A 16299-nucleotide genomic window follows, 5' to 3' on the forward strand; every position below is an offset into this window, starting at 1 on the left:
ACACCCTGTCGGTCCCTCTTCTCCACGAACTACCATCTCCTTTGATACCACATCCTCCGGAGAGACAGCAGCCAGGAACTCATCAGCTTCCGCAGTTTTAGTCACCAATTCTTCGCCTTTAGCAAGTTCTGAAGCTCATCAAGAACTCGTTCACCTTCCCTTACAAACCCATCCACACGTCTCTACATTCTCATCGACACCAACTCAGAGTTTCCTCGCGCTCATGACCACTGTGCATAGGAGAAGCGATGTTTCAGAACGTTGCAGTTTGCTCACTCACTCATCGTATTCAATTACGTTGTTACTAATGTAGACCAAAACAAAGTAATGCACTAAACACAATGATCGATAAGCAACTAACCGAAGCGAAACTTTAGCAAAAAAAAAAAAAACAACCAAAGCGAAATTAATTAAATACAACGACCCTAGCAAATAGAGACTTCGGAAACAGCAAAAAAAGCAATAACGTAAACAAAAATTTATGAAAAGTTCAGAAAAAGTTACGGTGTTCCGGTATGTTCTTCTGACTTTTTCAAATATGCAAAGCCATATACCAAAAAAGACCAAAATAGTGAAAGAGAGACAAGAGTAACTCAGATCGCGTGGGTAATTTATTTTAGGGTTCAACTTCATCTCATATGTTCGAATCGAACTGTTCGACTAAGCCAGAGTTAAAGAACAGAAAAAACAGAGAAAAATGCAGAGATAAACAGAAATAGCAAACCAATGAAATTTGAAAGACATAAGGTAAATGAAAACAGCAGAATATAAATCAATCAGGAAAGATTACGATGAATAAAGAATTATTGTTTCAATAAAGAAAATACAGTTTAGTCAAAAAAAAAAATACAGTAACCGTTCTCAAGAACAAAAAATCATACTGAAAGGCGATTTACTTTAAACACAAAAAAAATGGATCGAGAGTTTCAGAAGATCTGCCTTCATAAACGAAGCTTGAATGATCGAGAATGTCAATGGCAACTGCACTGATCATAAATGGTGGATGATGGGAAGATAAAATTTGGTATGTCAAAAAATCAATAAGAAATCACGAATCAAACAAAAAGTGAGAAAAGAAGGAATAGTAAACTGGCTATCAAATATAAACAGAGGAAGAGATGCGACCCAAGGGTCACAATTCCATTAACGGACTCAATGCTTCACTACGAACGGACACGAAGCTTGGTAGCGTCGTCTTCGTCGAAACAAAAGGGACGTCTAATCTCAACCCTTTGATTATAAGGTGTGCTAATTTCAACCGTTGGATTAAATTCTATTTTTTAAAGATGGCATCACCTTAAAAACCAGAACCCTTAGATTTATTTTAAAAATCAATCTGAAACGTTAGATCTTCTCTTTTTTTTTCCTATAAAAAATGATGACATCATCATTTAACAAAAACAGGTTTGCTATTTTTTTAAAGATGACATCACCTTAAAAACCAGAACCCTTAGATTTATTTTAAAATCAATATGAAACGTTAGATCTTCTCTTTTTTTTTTCCTATAAAAAATGATGACATCATCATTTAACAAAAACAGGTTTGCTATTATATATAGATTACTAAAAAAAATCCAATTACAAAAAACCATTGTTGGATCATTATATTTATTTAACCTTTTATTGCTTTTTCCTACTGTTAACTTATTAATATACATCATAGCCTAACACATTATTTAAATATTTCCAAACTAAGATATCTGAAAAAGTATTCTTAAGTATCTTTTATTGAAATGTATATATAATATATATATATATATATATATTATATATATATCTTTTTATTTTCTTTTTTCTCAAATTGAAATATATTGATAAAAGGCCGAGACCCACACTTACAAAACACCTGCAAGCCCAACCAAGACCCAGGTAAACGCAACAGAAAATCAAAAATTGGGTCCAAGCCCAATGACATCATCCCACCAACAATCGCAACTCTAGATCGACACGACCCAAGATCGATTTGAACCGCCACCGCCGAGAGAGCCTCCGCCGGAGAGGACTACACCGTTGCAGAGCAACGTCTCACCGGTGACTCTACGCACGTACACCTACGCCGTACACTTCATCACCACCGTAGCTTCTTTTTTTTTTCTTTTTTCCAGGGAAAGCTTCAATCGATCTCAGAAAATCGAGGTCTCTACCCTAACCATTGATGCTCCGAAGCTACCACACAAACACCGGACTCCGAAACGTCGGAGAGCATCCTCACGCTCATCGAGAGCTCGTCCGACCGCTACCTTCATCACACAGGAACCCTAAAACCACCGCCTCCGTCTCACGGAGACACCGAACCATAGATCCCGACTCCCACCGAGCCAAAAGAACACCCCAAACGTCTTTAGAACCAAAGACCACCGATACCGGCAAAACAGAGCTAACGAAGCCTCCATCCCCCGGAGATCTGAATCGGCGACGGCGGAACTCTCCAAGCCTCCTCCTCCCGGAAAAACTCTATCACAAAATCCGATATTATTTAACTTTTAAATAATAAAATTTGTAATTAATATCAGTTATTGTTTGTTTGGACACTTCTAAAAAAAATTTAGGGATGAAGTTGCTGCAGCACTATGAGAGTTATAAAGTACTAACAGAGGAAAATAGATAAGAGTTGACGATAAAGAATACACGACATGAAGACAACTTTGGGTCCAATGACTTTTCCTCGGAGCAAAACAGTTTTAAAACGATGTGAGAAATCTGTCAGTCTCCACAACGCAATGAAAATTCACTCTTCCCATCTCAATTTTTTTCAACATTTATTCAAAGGATAAAAGAAAGACTTGAAATTTGTTTCGTCCCATCGAAACCAACTCTCTGCATGCACTCTTCTCTCGCCGTATCATTCCCAAGATGGAAGCCTAACCAAAACAAAAAGATCCACAACATCAGTAACATCCACCCTTGAAAATGTATTTACACCGGAACCAATTATACCCGAGCTTAAGGGAAGTGTCTGAGAAGTCATCTTCAAGGGGAGCTCCACTCTCATAGCTTGACACATTTGTGGTCGCCGACTCTGTCTCCACAGCCTCCTTTAACGCCATCGTTTTAGCCATTTCCATCGTCACTACCTAATATTTTTTTATTAAATTCACGAGTTAGCATATTTGTATTACTTTTAAAACTATTAAATGATCGCTACAATAGGTACAAAGCCATACTCTCTCCCTCAGTCTCTTATTTTCATCTACCAACTCTGATCCCTGCATGAATTTACGCCACTTGTTAATATGTGCATGAATTATATATAGCTGCTTAGTTAATCAGTATATTGCCCATAATACGAAGTGTACATTACTAACCCGTTTCTCAAGTGAAGAAATCTGGCTCATCAAAAACTCTCCCTAGTTAACAACAACAACAACAATGTCACATTTTGTATATATATGCCACGTTAAGAAAACAAGCATGCTATTAGTCTATATATCTAGTAATGAACCTTTTTCTCAGACACACGGCTGAGTCCGGATTCAAGCAGTTTCTCCAGCCGCTGCAACTCTTCTAAGTTCAATCCTTCAAGATCCTCTCCTCTCAGTTTCCTGTTTACGTTAGAATACAACATATCTAGTAATCATTTGTCTTTATATATTCAATTTCAGGAGATGACTTAGACCCACATCACACATAATGCGCATACACTAATAATAATGGTGATGTTCTATTAAAAAGAACCTCACATTGGATACGAAGAACACAAACTAATGTCTTATAGTATCTAAGAACGCCTAAACTATTACGGTTGCTTTTGTGGTGATCTCGATCCAAAGATCTTTGTAGAGTTCGTTGGCCTCATTCAAAATATTACCCAACCAGATATCGGCACATAATGTCTTATCAAACAAATGTTTTATCCACCTATACTAGATGTTGATAGCTACAAATATTTTAATAAATGTGAGAATAATGAGTCACATTTGCAAACTATCAAACTCTTCTGAACTCAAGAAATTATTCTTAAAATTTATTAAGAAAACATCGAGGAATCTACACAGGAAATGAAATGACTTCGTTTTTAGATGAAATAGACTGTAAACCCTATATGTAACATTCACACATCATCCACACATGTAAAGTTGCAAAACATATAAATGATGCTATACCTTAGCTGCTTGGTTTTGTCTTCGACTTCCTGACTTAGTCGGGAAAGGTTACAATCCTCAACCTGCTATATGCAAAATCAACATTTTTAGGTTCTGTACTGATATGAGAAACAAGGCCGGCCCAGAGGGGAAGCCACCCAAGCCATCGATTGGGGCATCCAATTTAAAAGGGCATATTTCCAATTTTTTTTATTAATGTTTATAAATTAAGAAAATTGATAGGGTTTTTACTTAATATAACACTAACATTTTTAGTTATAATAATTTGAAATCATAGTGTTTAGACTTGAAAACTTGAAAATGATATGCATTAAGAAATAGTTGATGATAATATGTTTAGATGACTAAATTTTTTATGAGAATCAATATCAAACAATTACAAAGCCTAGTAAAGTATTTTTTGTTGGCTTGTACATAAATATTATTTTTCCTGATGATCAATAAATTTAAAATTTCATTAAAAAGATATTTTTTTGTTGAATAATGGAAGATTGTATTGCTTAAATGTGTATTGCTAACTATTTTAATATCGATTATCATAGCTAAAACATTTTCTGAAATTAAAATTGATATATATTTATTTGTGGTTTACTATGTTACACATGAGATTAAATGGATTAATCAAGACTCATATGATTAAAGATTTATCAAATTAGTAAATGATTTTGCAGGAAAAATTAACTATATTTTTAGTTTGTTTACTGTTTTTCTATAAAAATTTGATGTGATTTGATTGTTTTATTAAAGTTTTAATTATTTTTATATTAATATCTGTAATTTTGGATAAAAACATTGAAGGGCATAATTTAAAAATTGGATTAGGGCAGTGTAAAATGTTAGACCGGCACTGATGAGAAACTAAGTAATTAAATGCTTCGAGATTAATGATAATATCATGTGCCTTTCTATACCGCTAATTCTGGATATACACCAAACAATTCAAAGAAACCCGCGTAAGAAGTGAACATTGGAGAATATTAAGAGAAAATGATTTGATGAAAGAAAAAGAGTGAATGATAGTGAGAATACCTGTTGATATGGAGAAAGTTGACCCATCACTTTGTTGATGTTACTTGCATGAAGATTATACCTTTCCAATATATCTCTCATCCTACACGTTTCAATAAACAATCCATCTTTCATATGAACATTTCCTTTATCCAAATATGCAATTTGCGAAATTAGTTAATTTAAAGAATACACTAGAAGCATGCCTTTAGTCCCCCATAAAGAGAAGGAAATCAAAAGTAGACATCATGTCAACATGTGCAGAAAATGCTTCTCACAATAAAATAAGAGTTATTCTTGGGTTCACCCCCTAGGGTGAACCTTTAGGTTCACCAACCAATAGAAACTTGTTATCTTAGATTGAGTATTTTTTTAAAAAGGAAACAAAATAATTGTCAAATTACATTATGTTTTTAAAATAAATGTAAAATAAATAAAAATAGTAATTAATAAAAAACGAATTTTTGAAAAATAATTTTAAATCCGCCAGCAAAAAACTATACCCTAAACCATAATCCTAACCCTTAAACCCTTGGATAAATCATAAACTCTAATTCATAAATATCAAACTCTAAATCATAAAAACACTGAATTTTTTAATTCTAAATCTTAAACCTTTAGATAAATTCTAAACCTTAAGATTTATGGGTAACCCCTAAACCCTTGGATAAATCATAAACTCTAATTCATAAATATCAAACTCTAAATCATAAAAACACTGAATTTTTTAATTCTAAATCTTAAACCTTTAGATAAATTCTAAACCTTAAGATTTATATATAGTTTTTTTTAAATACATTTATACAATTACTATTACTTTTATTTATTTTTACTTTTTTTATTTTAAAACATAATATAACTTGACAATTATTTTGTTTCCTTTTTCAAAAGATACTCAATCTAAAATAACTAATTCCTATTGGTTGGTGAACCTAAAGGTTCACCCTAGGGGGTGAACCCAAGAAAAAGTCATAAAATAAACAAGTGGTTAAGATACTTTTGTAATACATAAAATAATGAGAAAAAATCCATTCTAATTGTGGTAAGTACCATGTATCCATATATGCACGTGCTCGCATAGGTTAGCACAATCACACTATTATATTCTACCTTCCCTTTCTAATTATACAAAGTGAGCCATTAGTCTAAATGAAAAAGTTAATAAAAAGTAAATAACACATACTTATATTTCAGTAAATTTCAACATAGTTACAAAATGTGTGAGATAATAATCATCATAATTTATATATTTTTATTAGGGAAAAGGGATGAGAGCAAGTACAATAATTTCAGGTAGTCAGAATCTTTATTTTTCCTACTTCAGTATATCATCTAATTATGCGGTGACACGAATTGATTACGTAAATGATATCTCCAAGCCCGAGATTTAATTTATAAAGTAGAAAATAACCAAAAATCTCATATAAGCCATTTTCTCTATAACACAAACAGAAATTGAAAAAATAAAATAATAGAAGAAGATCTATAACATGAAAGTAGAGATACCTTGAGCTAGAGAACTCGAAGAGCTTGCCGGTGGCGGAGAAGATGATGAGAGCAACATCGGCATCACAAAGAACTGAAAGTTCATCAGCTTTCTTGAAGATACCCCTTCTTCTCTTAGAGAAAGTAACTTGTCTCGCTGTTATGTTATCTATCTTCTTTATCCTTCTCTTTTCTCTCGCCATCTCCTTCACTGTTGATCTTGAATCTTGCCTACCCATAGCAGCATTTAAACCAAGAAACAAAGTGGGACGATGGTTAGCTAAAAATGGTTTATACAGTATTCTCAGGAAACCCTAGAGAGAGAGAGATCAGATCCAAAAACCCAGAGAGGTAAACGAAAGAACAAGACTAGAAGAATCCATGAAATGTTCTGCTTAGAGCGTCCGCAACAGGGGAACAAGCCAAATCCTTAGCGCTGCATCATATGTAAAAAGGATAAAATAATATTTTTTTGCTTAATAAACCTAAGGATTGATCCGTAAATAAGAGGTTTAAGGACCTGATCCTTAAGCTACGTGGCAAAATTTGAATGGATGGGAACAGTTTTGTGTTTCGTTTGTGTCGTCTTCCGTCTTCTTCGTCTTCCAACTCTCTCTGCTTCGAAACCAAAAACCTCTCCTCTCTCTCTGCTTCGAATCGAATCATGCGAAGATTCAATTCGGTTTGCTTCCTTCTTCTTCATCACTCTCTCGATTCTGCCCTCGAATTGCGACCAGGTAATCGATTAATCTAGAGTCATAGTTTCTCGTCGGAGATCATGATTTTGTGCTTGGTTTCAATTGAGTCAAAACTGATAATTATGATCGTAAAACTTGCCCCTCTTCGAGATATTATGATCGTGAATCTACTTCTCTTATCAGTTCTCTTACCAAAAAAGCAACCTTTTTCATGCTCTGAGTTGTCTCAAGTTCCTTTATGTTTCTGTATAAGATTCAAACTGTTTTGGAGATTAGTGTTGTGAGGTTTGTTCCAAAGGCTTGGCCTTTCGAATTGGTCAAGCTTTGACAATCTTCTTTCATATCAAGCTTAAACCTTTAACAGAGTCTTTCTGCCTCTCTCTCTGTGTTAACAGGTTGAGTTCTTAGCTAGAGGAAATATATAAACAGATGGCGACACTTCAGGACATTGGTGTATCAGCTGGGATAAACAGATGGCGACACTTCAGGACATTGGATTTATTGGTTTTGGACACATATAGTGATTATTACATGCTTCCTCGGTTCTTACTTTGTCTGCAAAACACTATGTAGCTCGTCTGCAATGCAAACAAGCTCTCGCTGATTTCGTAGAAAAGAAGAAGAAGAAGCTGCAAAACTGGCTTGGCAAGGCATGAGAAGAGATGTTAATGTGTTGATCTTTCTCGACATCAAGAAAGCTCTTGAAGGTTTAGTACTACAACTCATGTTTTCTTTTGTATCATCAACACTACTACTGTCTATTACTCCTATATATTCATAAGAACTCTTAACTGAATGCCACCATTGCACACACTTTTTTCTATTAGAATCCTTAGCTATTCAAAAAACAAAAAAAATTACTTTATTAATCCTAAGGACTCTAACCACGAGTCCACCGTTGCGGTTGGTCTTAGGGAGAGAAGAAACAGACTCATAGCTGTTACCTTTCTTTGAGTGGGAGGATCTTGGATTAGGTTTTGCAATCCCAGAACCTACTTTATTAATTCCAAGATAAAAAGGCTTCTTTATTCCCTAATGCAGTGTGTGTGAGAGAAAGAGAGAGATAGTGACCGGAGAGTTTGTGTGTTCAAGATTGGAAAGACGAGTCTGCTTTTTTTTTTAGCTAAACAGTGATTCACTTATTAATGGACCATACATTTTGTGTTCCATCAGTTTCCCAAATTAAAAAATCATTAAATGTATAAATACACATAAAACACATTTTGTGTTCTGTCTGACTCACCTGGTCACCTGGCGGCAGGCTAGAGACTACTACAGTGTGCTTTTTAGTTGTGATCTTAACATCAGTTAATCTACTTTTGTTGCGTTCTAACTCAACTGGGCGGCTATTGTTGTGTTTCTCGTCTAGTGGTCTTTATATACATCGCTCATAGTCATACCAGTCGTTAGATTTTATGGGATATAAATAGTTATTATAATTTGATAAAATGTTATCATAAACTTTAATACTTTTTTTTGTTTTACAATTTGAAACCCATAGATTATAATATGTTATCTGTTTAAAATTTTTGGAATTTTGGGACTAAAACTAATGTTTTATTAAGCTGAAAACAGCTCATAGTTGTTTTCACTCATCAATGTATTTCGCCATGACTCATGGTTTAATCTGGGATATTAACTTAGCAGTATCAGATTCTATTTGACATGATTTTTTTTTTGTTATTTTGTAATTCATAATTAGTAGATATCTATTTTTATTAAAACTAATGTAGAAAATAATATTTGCCTAATTTTCAATGGATTCATACAGATTTTTATTTCATTTCGACTAGTTAGTTCATTTATTGTTTTTATTTAAATGTTTTATTACATATTTTACATATTTTTTATTTTCCAAACTATTTCATTAGTTATATTTACTATGATAATTTGATGATATTTATTTTACGTATTAATCATAATAATTTTACGTGTTTAAATTAAATTATTTCATCAGTGACAAGAATTCAAACCGGTTAACAAAATTATTTTATTTATTTACATAATCAGTTAGACATGAAAATTTATGTATGCGTTGAAGATCGATTTTTACGAGTATCAAATTTTGGATTTTAAAAATAAACTATATTAGGGAATTCAAAAATTTTGGATAGTATTTGATTTGAATTGTTTCGGATCTTAGATAAATTTGTATGAACCTAAAAATCTTTAGCATAAAAGGTACGTATTAAATAGTCCATCCATTTTTTCTTTCATCGTTCATCCACACCCGATGCGACACTTGATAAGATCTCTCATTTATCCCACCATCATTAATTATCTTTTTCTTTTTCCTTGTTAGGTGAGCCATTTATCTAACCCTAACTAAATTTGATATCTATTCCGGACTCCGGTTACACTAAAAAAAGAAAAGTAGTCTTCAATTTTTCCCGTGTCAGTGAAAAAGTAAAATTGTAAAAATTAGTGGATTTGGGCCACATTAATGTCCAGAATTAAGCCCATCAAAAAAGTAACAATCATAAAATTCTTTCGGAGAGTTCCGACTCGTGAAGAAGCTTTACGACAACGACAGCAATCGGTAGAAACGTGATCCACCAGACACTCTACAGACAAGACACGAGACCGATCGTCGATCAGTAGACTCAAATAAAAAAATTGGGCGGTGGAACATTTGAAATCAACCGCTAAGGAAAAGGATGATGATCTCTCAGTTCTTCATCTTATCTCAGCGTGGAGATAACATCGTCTTCCGCGACTGTAACCTCCCTTTCTCTCTCTCTCTCCAACTAAAATTTTGAAGAGGTGTGTATCGTTTACATTTTGCTAACAGACAGCTGAGGTACCAAAAAAGGCAGTACAGAGACATTCTTCCGTAAAGTCAAGTTCCACCAGAAGGTGAGTTCCCAGTGTCAGTGATGAATTACCGTATGACACAGGAGTTCAGGCCTCCCTTTCATGTTAATACCTTGATTGAAGAAGCCGTCCAAGGTGCAATTTTATGCATACACACGTCTTCTGAGTCAGATTGGGAAACTATATAATATAAATCTTTATCCAAGTACTTAAGTAGTTAGTATTTTTCTGCTTGCTGAAAATTTAGGCTGAAGTGATAATTAAAATACGCGCTGAGTTCCCTTCAGACATAATTGCAAACACGATTACTGTTTAGATGCCATTGCCAAACTATACTTCCAGGTACTTACTTAGCTTTTTGGTTGGTAACGCTAAAATGCATTTTCGAAAATGCCCCTTTTTTCTTTTTATATCATCTAGTTTTGGCATTCTATCATTTACTTTATTTTTTTTCTATCATTTACTTTATTTTGTTGTCTTCCCTGGTGATCTCTTTACTGAATCCAAGATTCTAATTTCTACTTTTAAGCAAATTGCAAAGAAATAAAGATGAAATATTACTACACTTCTTAATGTTTTAATACAGCTTGTGTACGCGATTAGATTAACTTTATTTGATCAAAAGAATATCAAAACGACTTATTAACAGAAGTAAGTTCTATTCCATTACGGTGGATACATTTTCATGGGCAAAATCTCTCTTCCCCACTGTACACTACTACTACTATATATACCAATCCTCAGTGACAACTTTGTGCTCTACTACATTTGACTAAATTGGGCCAGTGGACAAAAAAAAAAACCTTACCTTTCTCTTCCCAAGGGCACGTGATGTCTCGAGCTTCTGCAAGTTTCTTGAGAAGAACGACTCGAGTCCCCTAACCGCGAATGCCTTGTGAAGGGAGGAGGAGAAGATGAGGAAGAAGATGATGTTGGAGAGGGAGCCTCGGACTGTCCATGAGCCCGTCCTTGATGGTCTCCAAAAATGAAATCAGCAAAGTCGTCCATGTTTTTGGTACTGTCTGTGCTACAAGAGCACTCATCTGAGGTGCTGTCAAAGAGAGAAGAACTGTCACTCGACGAGTCCTCTTCCAAAATTCTCTGCAGCCTCTGGAAGCTGGTGTAAAACGACTGTATATTGGCAGGTCGGTCAAGAGCAGGACTTGCGGTAGACACAGACCGAGATACAGTAGTCTTAGGTGCCACCGGCACAGAGCTTTTTTTATTGGATGCTTCAGATTTATTACATACTACCAATCTTGGTGGCACTGGAGTGCACCTGTAGCCAGTTTATTTGATATATAAGTAACCAGATCAAACACATGATAGATTAATTATTATAGTATTATTTACCTTGCGTAGAACAACATATACGCTCCCTTTGTCAATACCCTTTCAACATCAGAAGTTACTACCTGAAGATAATCACAACAGAAGAACTTACTTAGAGAGACTAATTCACAACCAGATCTTTTGCATTAATAATATATGAGCAACTCTTACCGTACTATCATCAGCCTTGTACCACTTGTTTTGACTGTTTCTAACATAACACACGTAGTGACCAGAAAATGATGCATTCATTGTATCCAAGTGAACGATGACTCCATAGAGTTTATAGTCATGTGGTTTTTCACTTCCACCGCTGACATATGGAGTCAAATCTAGGTTTTCTGGAAACCTGATCAACTTATTCAGCTTCCCGAATTTCCCTGACTGCAAGAAGTTCCCTAAAATTGTGAGCAAACAAAAAAACACACACACAGATAGACTCAAAAGAACAAGCTGTGTCTCCCACTGAAGATATTAGTTATACCTGGAATCGTTTTAGTGCAATAGTAAGGACATTCGGAGGCTCTGTGATTTTCAGTTTCTTTTTGGCTCTCTCATATGACTTACACCTACTCACACAAAGAAAAAAAAAAGAAAGTTAGCATCATCACCTTGCGAATGTAAACCTTACTACCAGAATCGAATAAGAGGTAGCAGTTGATTGGTTAGAACTAGGCAAATACACGACCATGACAGTACTACATATAACTTTGTCTTGAAATGCCTCAGGGAACTGTATCAAACGACCATAAGAAGTTCAACACATGGAAAGAGAATGCTGACCAACCTGCCACATTGGTATTTGTTTTCTCCATCCAATATTTCAGTCCTTGTAAATCGACGCAAAGCATCCTCCAAGGTGCTAATATCCCCATCAATCTCAACCGTTAGATCCATCATTTTCTCACGCCGCTCAGATTTTTCTTGACATTTCATGCATTTAATCTGGCAGACATCATAATTTGTTTCAAAAGAAAAGCAAACAATCAGCATTACTTGTGTCCCTCCATAACAATGTATAATGAATCAAATAGAAATTGCAATAGTTAAGAGCACCTTTGATCGGAGGTATCCACCGAATGTCAAACCAATTAGAGTTGTATCTTCTAATTTCTTAGTCTTTGGCATATCGTATTCAGATGCCTTAATGCACACAGACTGCATTGTGTCGACAACAAACCTGCAAAAGCCAAGAAAAAATTGAAGGAAAAATGAAACCAAACCAAGATTCTTCCAGTTTCTTCGGTTGCAGAAATGTCAGTTCACCTAAGGAATTCATGTGCATCTTCTTGCTTGCCATTCCCAAGACGGATTCCAATATTCTGAAGATGTGATAGCAACCCATTAGGGGACAATGGAGACGTCTCTTCTCTTGCCTTTAAGACCAGCTTCTCAAACCCACAGGTAAAGCACTGTTCTTTGTTTGGACCTAACGGTTAAATATGAACTATTAAGAGCTTGATATAACAATGATAACAAAACATAACCTTCCGAAATAAGCTGCATGTATCACATAGAAAAGACACAGGACCAGAAACGCACATGTTCTAGAATGGAGTTGTTGGAGGAAGTATGTGGTCAGAGGAGCAGTGAACATTAGGCATTGGAAGACAACATTTGCAAAGCAGCTGCAAGAAAAGGAGAACTTTCTTGCATCAGCAAGTGTGAGTTACAGATTATACTTCTTTTTACAACTGAAGGTGAAGATTATAACAGCCACAAAAGAACATACACTTCTTCAGAAACCATTATTCCCCGGCTACAAAGACTATGAGAAGAGAAACTGGGTGTTACCTATTGCCACAATTGACGAGGCCACAAGGCTGGAACTCAGTTTTACTTGTATACAGCTTAGAAAATAATTCATATGAAAAGAGCCCCTGCATACACACAAACGAAGTGATAAGAATAAATAGCTGTGTGTAGGAAGTAAGTGTTGCCCGATGATGATGGTATCATAGAGCGGAGTGATAACCTTGTGACCATGTCTTCCTACTATCTCATTCTCAGCTACGGACTTCGGTCTAGTCCACTGGTCTACAACTTTCAGGACTGACGCCTTCATGCCACTTCTTCCATTTAGAGAATTTATACGGTGAACGTCAACACCATCCTGTTTCTGATGGTCAACAACTCTTCCAGATTTTGCACCTAGAGCAGAATGTTTCATAACATCAGCAAACTCCCTAGTATCTGAGGCCTTGGATGACAAAATCTGGACTTCCCCAACCTTCAGAGGGGCCAACATATAGCCGCTTCCAGCACTGGTGCTCTTTGACTTCTGAAGTGTCACTGTGGACAAAACAGTAGGGTTCAAAGGACTCCGCACATCAAGAGAAGAGGATCTTGGTAAAGAAATTTCAGCTTCATCAGATCTTTTGGCAGTTCTTTCTCTTAAATTCACTTCACCAGAAGAATTACGAGTCCCTGATCCAGCCCTAGTAGTTTCTTTTAGATTATTATTCCTAGGCTCAGAAACTTTAGCAGCTGAGATGTCCCTAGAGGAGCCAAGTGACAAATGCAGAGACGATTTACCAGGTTCACCAGATTTAGAACCATCACAATTCCTACTTACACGTTCTACTGATCCAAGAGCCGTACCCCAAAAATCAGATGACTTCAGAAGAGACGGATCAGCTGATCGTGGATGCCTATCCGTACCTACCGAAGAGACTAAGCTACTTGATTGGCTCGGAGAATCACCGCCAGGTTTATGCAGACTCAATTTAGGCAAACTAGCAAGGCCATTTGCAGACTCAACCAATTGCACAAATTTAGGAGACAACGGTTTAGATGGAACATGATCAACATTGCTAAAACAGGTCTCCTCTGACTCTACAGAAACATGAGCATCACGTGGAGGCTCTGATATCTCGGAATCAGATGAACTGGAGCTCTCGCAAAAAGAAATATCACCACTAGAGTCATTACGAGGGGAAGAGGAGAATCCAGAAAACGAGGATCCAGATGTTTCAGCAACAGAAACAGCTTCTTCCTTATCCATAAGATCATCTTTGTTATCTGCACTTTCTCCGCCTCCATCTTCAGGAGATATTACAGGATTAGAGAGTATTGCTTCCCTGACTGGTACAGTAGTAACTGGTTCTGTATGCAGCAATAGAGTTTCATCAGGAGTCAGCCTTTCGTTTTCTTCTCTGAACTTCAAATCACAGTCACTCTTCTCATCATCAGTACTATATGAGATGGAAGCAGGATGACATTCGTCTTTGTGACCTTGCCGCCAGTGGATGATTTGACATTTCCCGGAACTGAATTAAAAAAAAAATAGATGTAACGAACAATACTAAGACATACATGTAGGGACAAAACTTCATATACGCGAATAGGAAAAGATTGATAATTTAAGAGACACTAAGCTACAATGTAAAGCTAGACATAAATTTCTCAACAGCACAATGTAACCCTACAGATCAGGCAAGATTCAAGTACTACACTTTCTCCATTAATTACGCATTCTATTATCCCGACATAGAAAAATGAAGACACTTTTCTTAAAGATAGCAGATGCACTTTGAGTACTACTAAAGTTAACAAACTGCAACTCATTCCTCCCTTCTAACTACTCCAATTCATCAGAGAATGAAATGCAAAAAAAAAGATCAAAATTTAAGATGGGCTAACACAAAGTGATAAGGATATATAAACGCATACCAATACCGAACGGCTTTACACCGAGAGCAACGAGTAGAGGCAGGAGAATAGCACACAGGACACTGAAAGCTATCCGGGACATAAACCGAAGAGAACTCGAGGGAGGCCTCTAGCTCAGCCCTAGCAGCCTCCTCCGAGGCACGAACAAGAAGTCTACGAATCTCCTCTCTTCTCAGGGAAGCGAGCCTCCATTTGCGCCGAACAACAACGAAGGCTACCAGAGGCAGAACAAGAGAGATCACAAGGAAAAGAAGACTTGAAACCCCTAGATCCAAAACTATGAGCATTTGCACAAAAAAAAACAATTGGAGCTCTAAATCTGCCCACAAACCATGGATTTAACCGGCGTTTTAGCCGGAAAGGAGGTTACTTTGAGGATCAGTAACGGAGATTTTGGCATGCAGAGAGATGGTTTCGCAGTTGATCAGCTGGTGGGTAAGCTTCCAAAATTGAAGATCACAGGAATAAAGAAAACCCTCGAGAGCTCGAGCTGATTGGGTTCTCTGAGAATGTTAAAAATCAAGTCTTTCTGGTTAGGGTTTCCAAGGAAGGAAGAAAGATAGAAAAAAAGTGAATTAAGGAGATTCTTCGGTAGAAGGAGGAAGAAATTAGCAAGAATATATTTACTTTTCTTATTACCAGAAATAGTTTTTTTTTCCTTTTTGTCCTTTTTACCGCCAACGGAAACTGTTTTTATTTTAATAATTTGCCGTCAAGACCAGGAAGTCTATTAATTTAATTTATTTAGACAAAAGTATATTTCTGGTGATGGTTTTTCTTTTTTCATATTGATAAAAAACAATAGTTCAACGATGATAATGGTTTTAAAATATGCCTGGTGGTTCCTTTCACGTATACGGAACATTGGAACTGGAAGGGTGAAAAAACGCTTTATACTTATCTTCTTACCACTTCTCAGCTCTTGAGATTATGGAAAAGACAAATATTTAATAACATGGAAGAGTTGGAATGACGGTGCTAAAAGGCCGGTCCTGAGATTTCAGAAATTATAAAAAAAATTATAAATTCAGGGTTTAAATTTTTTTTTTATAAATTTAAGAATTTATTATATATGATTTTTAAAGAAAATTTTGGAGATTTGAAACGGATGTTTCATCCGGCTTGGCTCAGGGTTAGCCTAAGACATAAGACACTAACACGGAGATTTGAAACGGATGTTTCATCCG

General features: G+C 35.8%; 2 protein-coding genes across 3 annotated transcripts; both read right to left on the reverse strand.

The window, feature by feature from the left end:
• Positions 1 to 2585: 2585 nt before the first annotated feature.
• LOC108832377 (MADS-box protein AGL24-like) lies at positions 2586 to 8457 on the reverse strand. Of its 2 annotated transcripts, none has more exons than XM_018605865.2 (9): positions 8239 to 8457; positions 6618 to 6827; positions 5133 to 5214; positions 4104 to 4168; positions 3443 to 3542; positions 3306 to 3347; positions 3165 to 3206; positions 2938 to 3074; positions 2586 to 2861 (listed from the first exon to the last, which is right to left on the reverse strand). In XM_018605865.2, the coding sequence occupies exons 2-9, from the start codon at positions 6797 to 6799 to the stop codon at positions 2843 to 2845; spliced, it is 669 nt and encodes a 222-aa protein (XP_018461367.1). In that variant the 5' UTR covers positions 6800 to 6827; positions 8239 to 8457; the 3' UTR covers positions 2586 to 2842. The 2 variants fall into 2 exon arrangements, with proteins under 2 accessions (XP_018461367.1, XP_018461368.1); XM_018605866.2 differs by having other exon boundaries at positions 4104 to 4165; positions 8239 to 8453.
• Positions 8458 to 10735: 2278 nt separating this feature from the next.
• Positions 10736 to 15707, reverse strand: LOC108832375 (ubiquitin carboxyl-terminal hydrolase 16). Its single transcript, XM_018605863.2, has 11 exons — positions 15113 to 15707; positions 13416 to 14709; positions 13235 to 13320; positions 12983 to 13068; positions 12707 to 12869; positions 12497 to 12620; positions 12228 to 12385; positions 11925 to 12009; positions 11612 to 11824; positions 11462 to 11523; positions 10736 to 11387 (listed from the first exon to the last, which is right to left on the reverse strand). Exons 1-11 carry the CDS (start codon positions 15397 to 15399, stop codon positions 10913 to 10915), a joined length of 3033 nt encoding a protein of 1010 aa, XP_018461365.1. The 5' UTR covers positions 15400 to 15707; the 3' UTR covers positions 10736 to 10912.
• Between the last annotated feature and the right edge of the window lie 592 nt (positions 15708 to 16299).

The sequence above is a fragment of the Raphanus sativus genome, unplaced genomic scaffold (assembly GCF_000801105.2).
Source record: "Raphanus sativus cultivar WK10039 unplaced genomic scaffold, ASM80110v3 Scaffold0706, whole genome shotgun sequence".
Lineage (NCBI taxonomy): Eukaryota > Viridiplantae > Streptophyta > Magnoliopsida > Brassicales > Brassicaceae > Raphanus > Raphanus sativus.

What these genes read in the sequence shown, in the direction of transcription:
- LOC108832377 (XM_018605865.2), bottom strand. Translation starts at nt 6,799, where the DNA reads ATGGCGAGAGAAAAGAGAAGGATAAAGAAGATAGATAACATAACAGCG. An exon ending in TTCGAGTTCTCTAGCTCAAG is followed by an intron (nt 5,215 to 6,617) that starts GTATCTCTACTT and finishes TGAAACGTGTAG; the next exon opens with GATGAGAGATATATTGGAAA. An exon ending in TTTCTTCACTTGAGAAACGG is followed by an intron (nt 3,207 to 3,305) that starts GTTAGTAATGTA and finishes AAATTCATGCAG; the next exon opens with GGATCAGAGTTGGTAGATGA.
- LOC108832375 (XM_018605863.2), bottom strand. Translation starts at nt 15,399, where the DNA reads ATGCTCATAGTTTTGGATCTAGGGGTTTCAAGTCTTCTTTTCCTTGTG. An exon ending in CTCGTCAATTGTGGCAATAG is followed by an intron (nt 13,069 to 13,234) that starts GTAACACCCAGT and finishes CTTTTCTTGCAG; the next exon opens with CTGCTTTGCAAATGTTGTCT. An exon ending in ACAAGGCTGATGATAGTACG is followed by an intron (nt 11,524 to 11,611) that starts GTAAGAGTTGCT and finishes GATTATCTTCAG; the next exon opens with GTAGTAACTTCTGATGTTGA.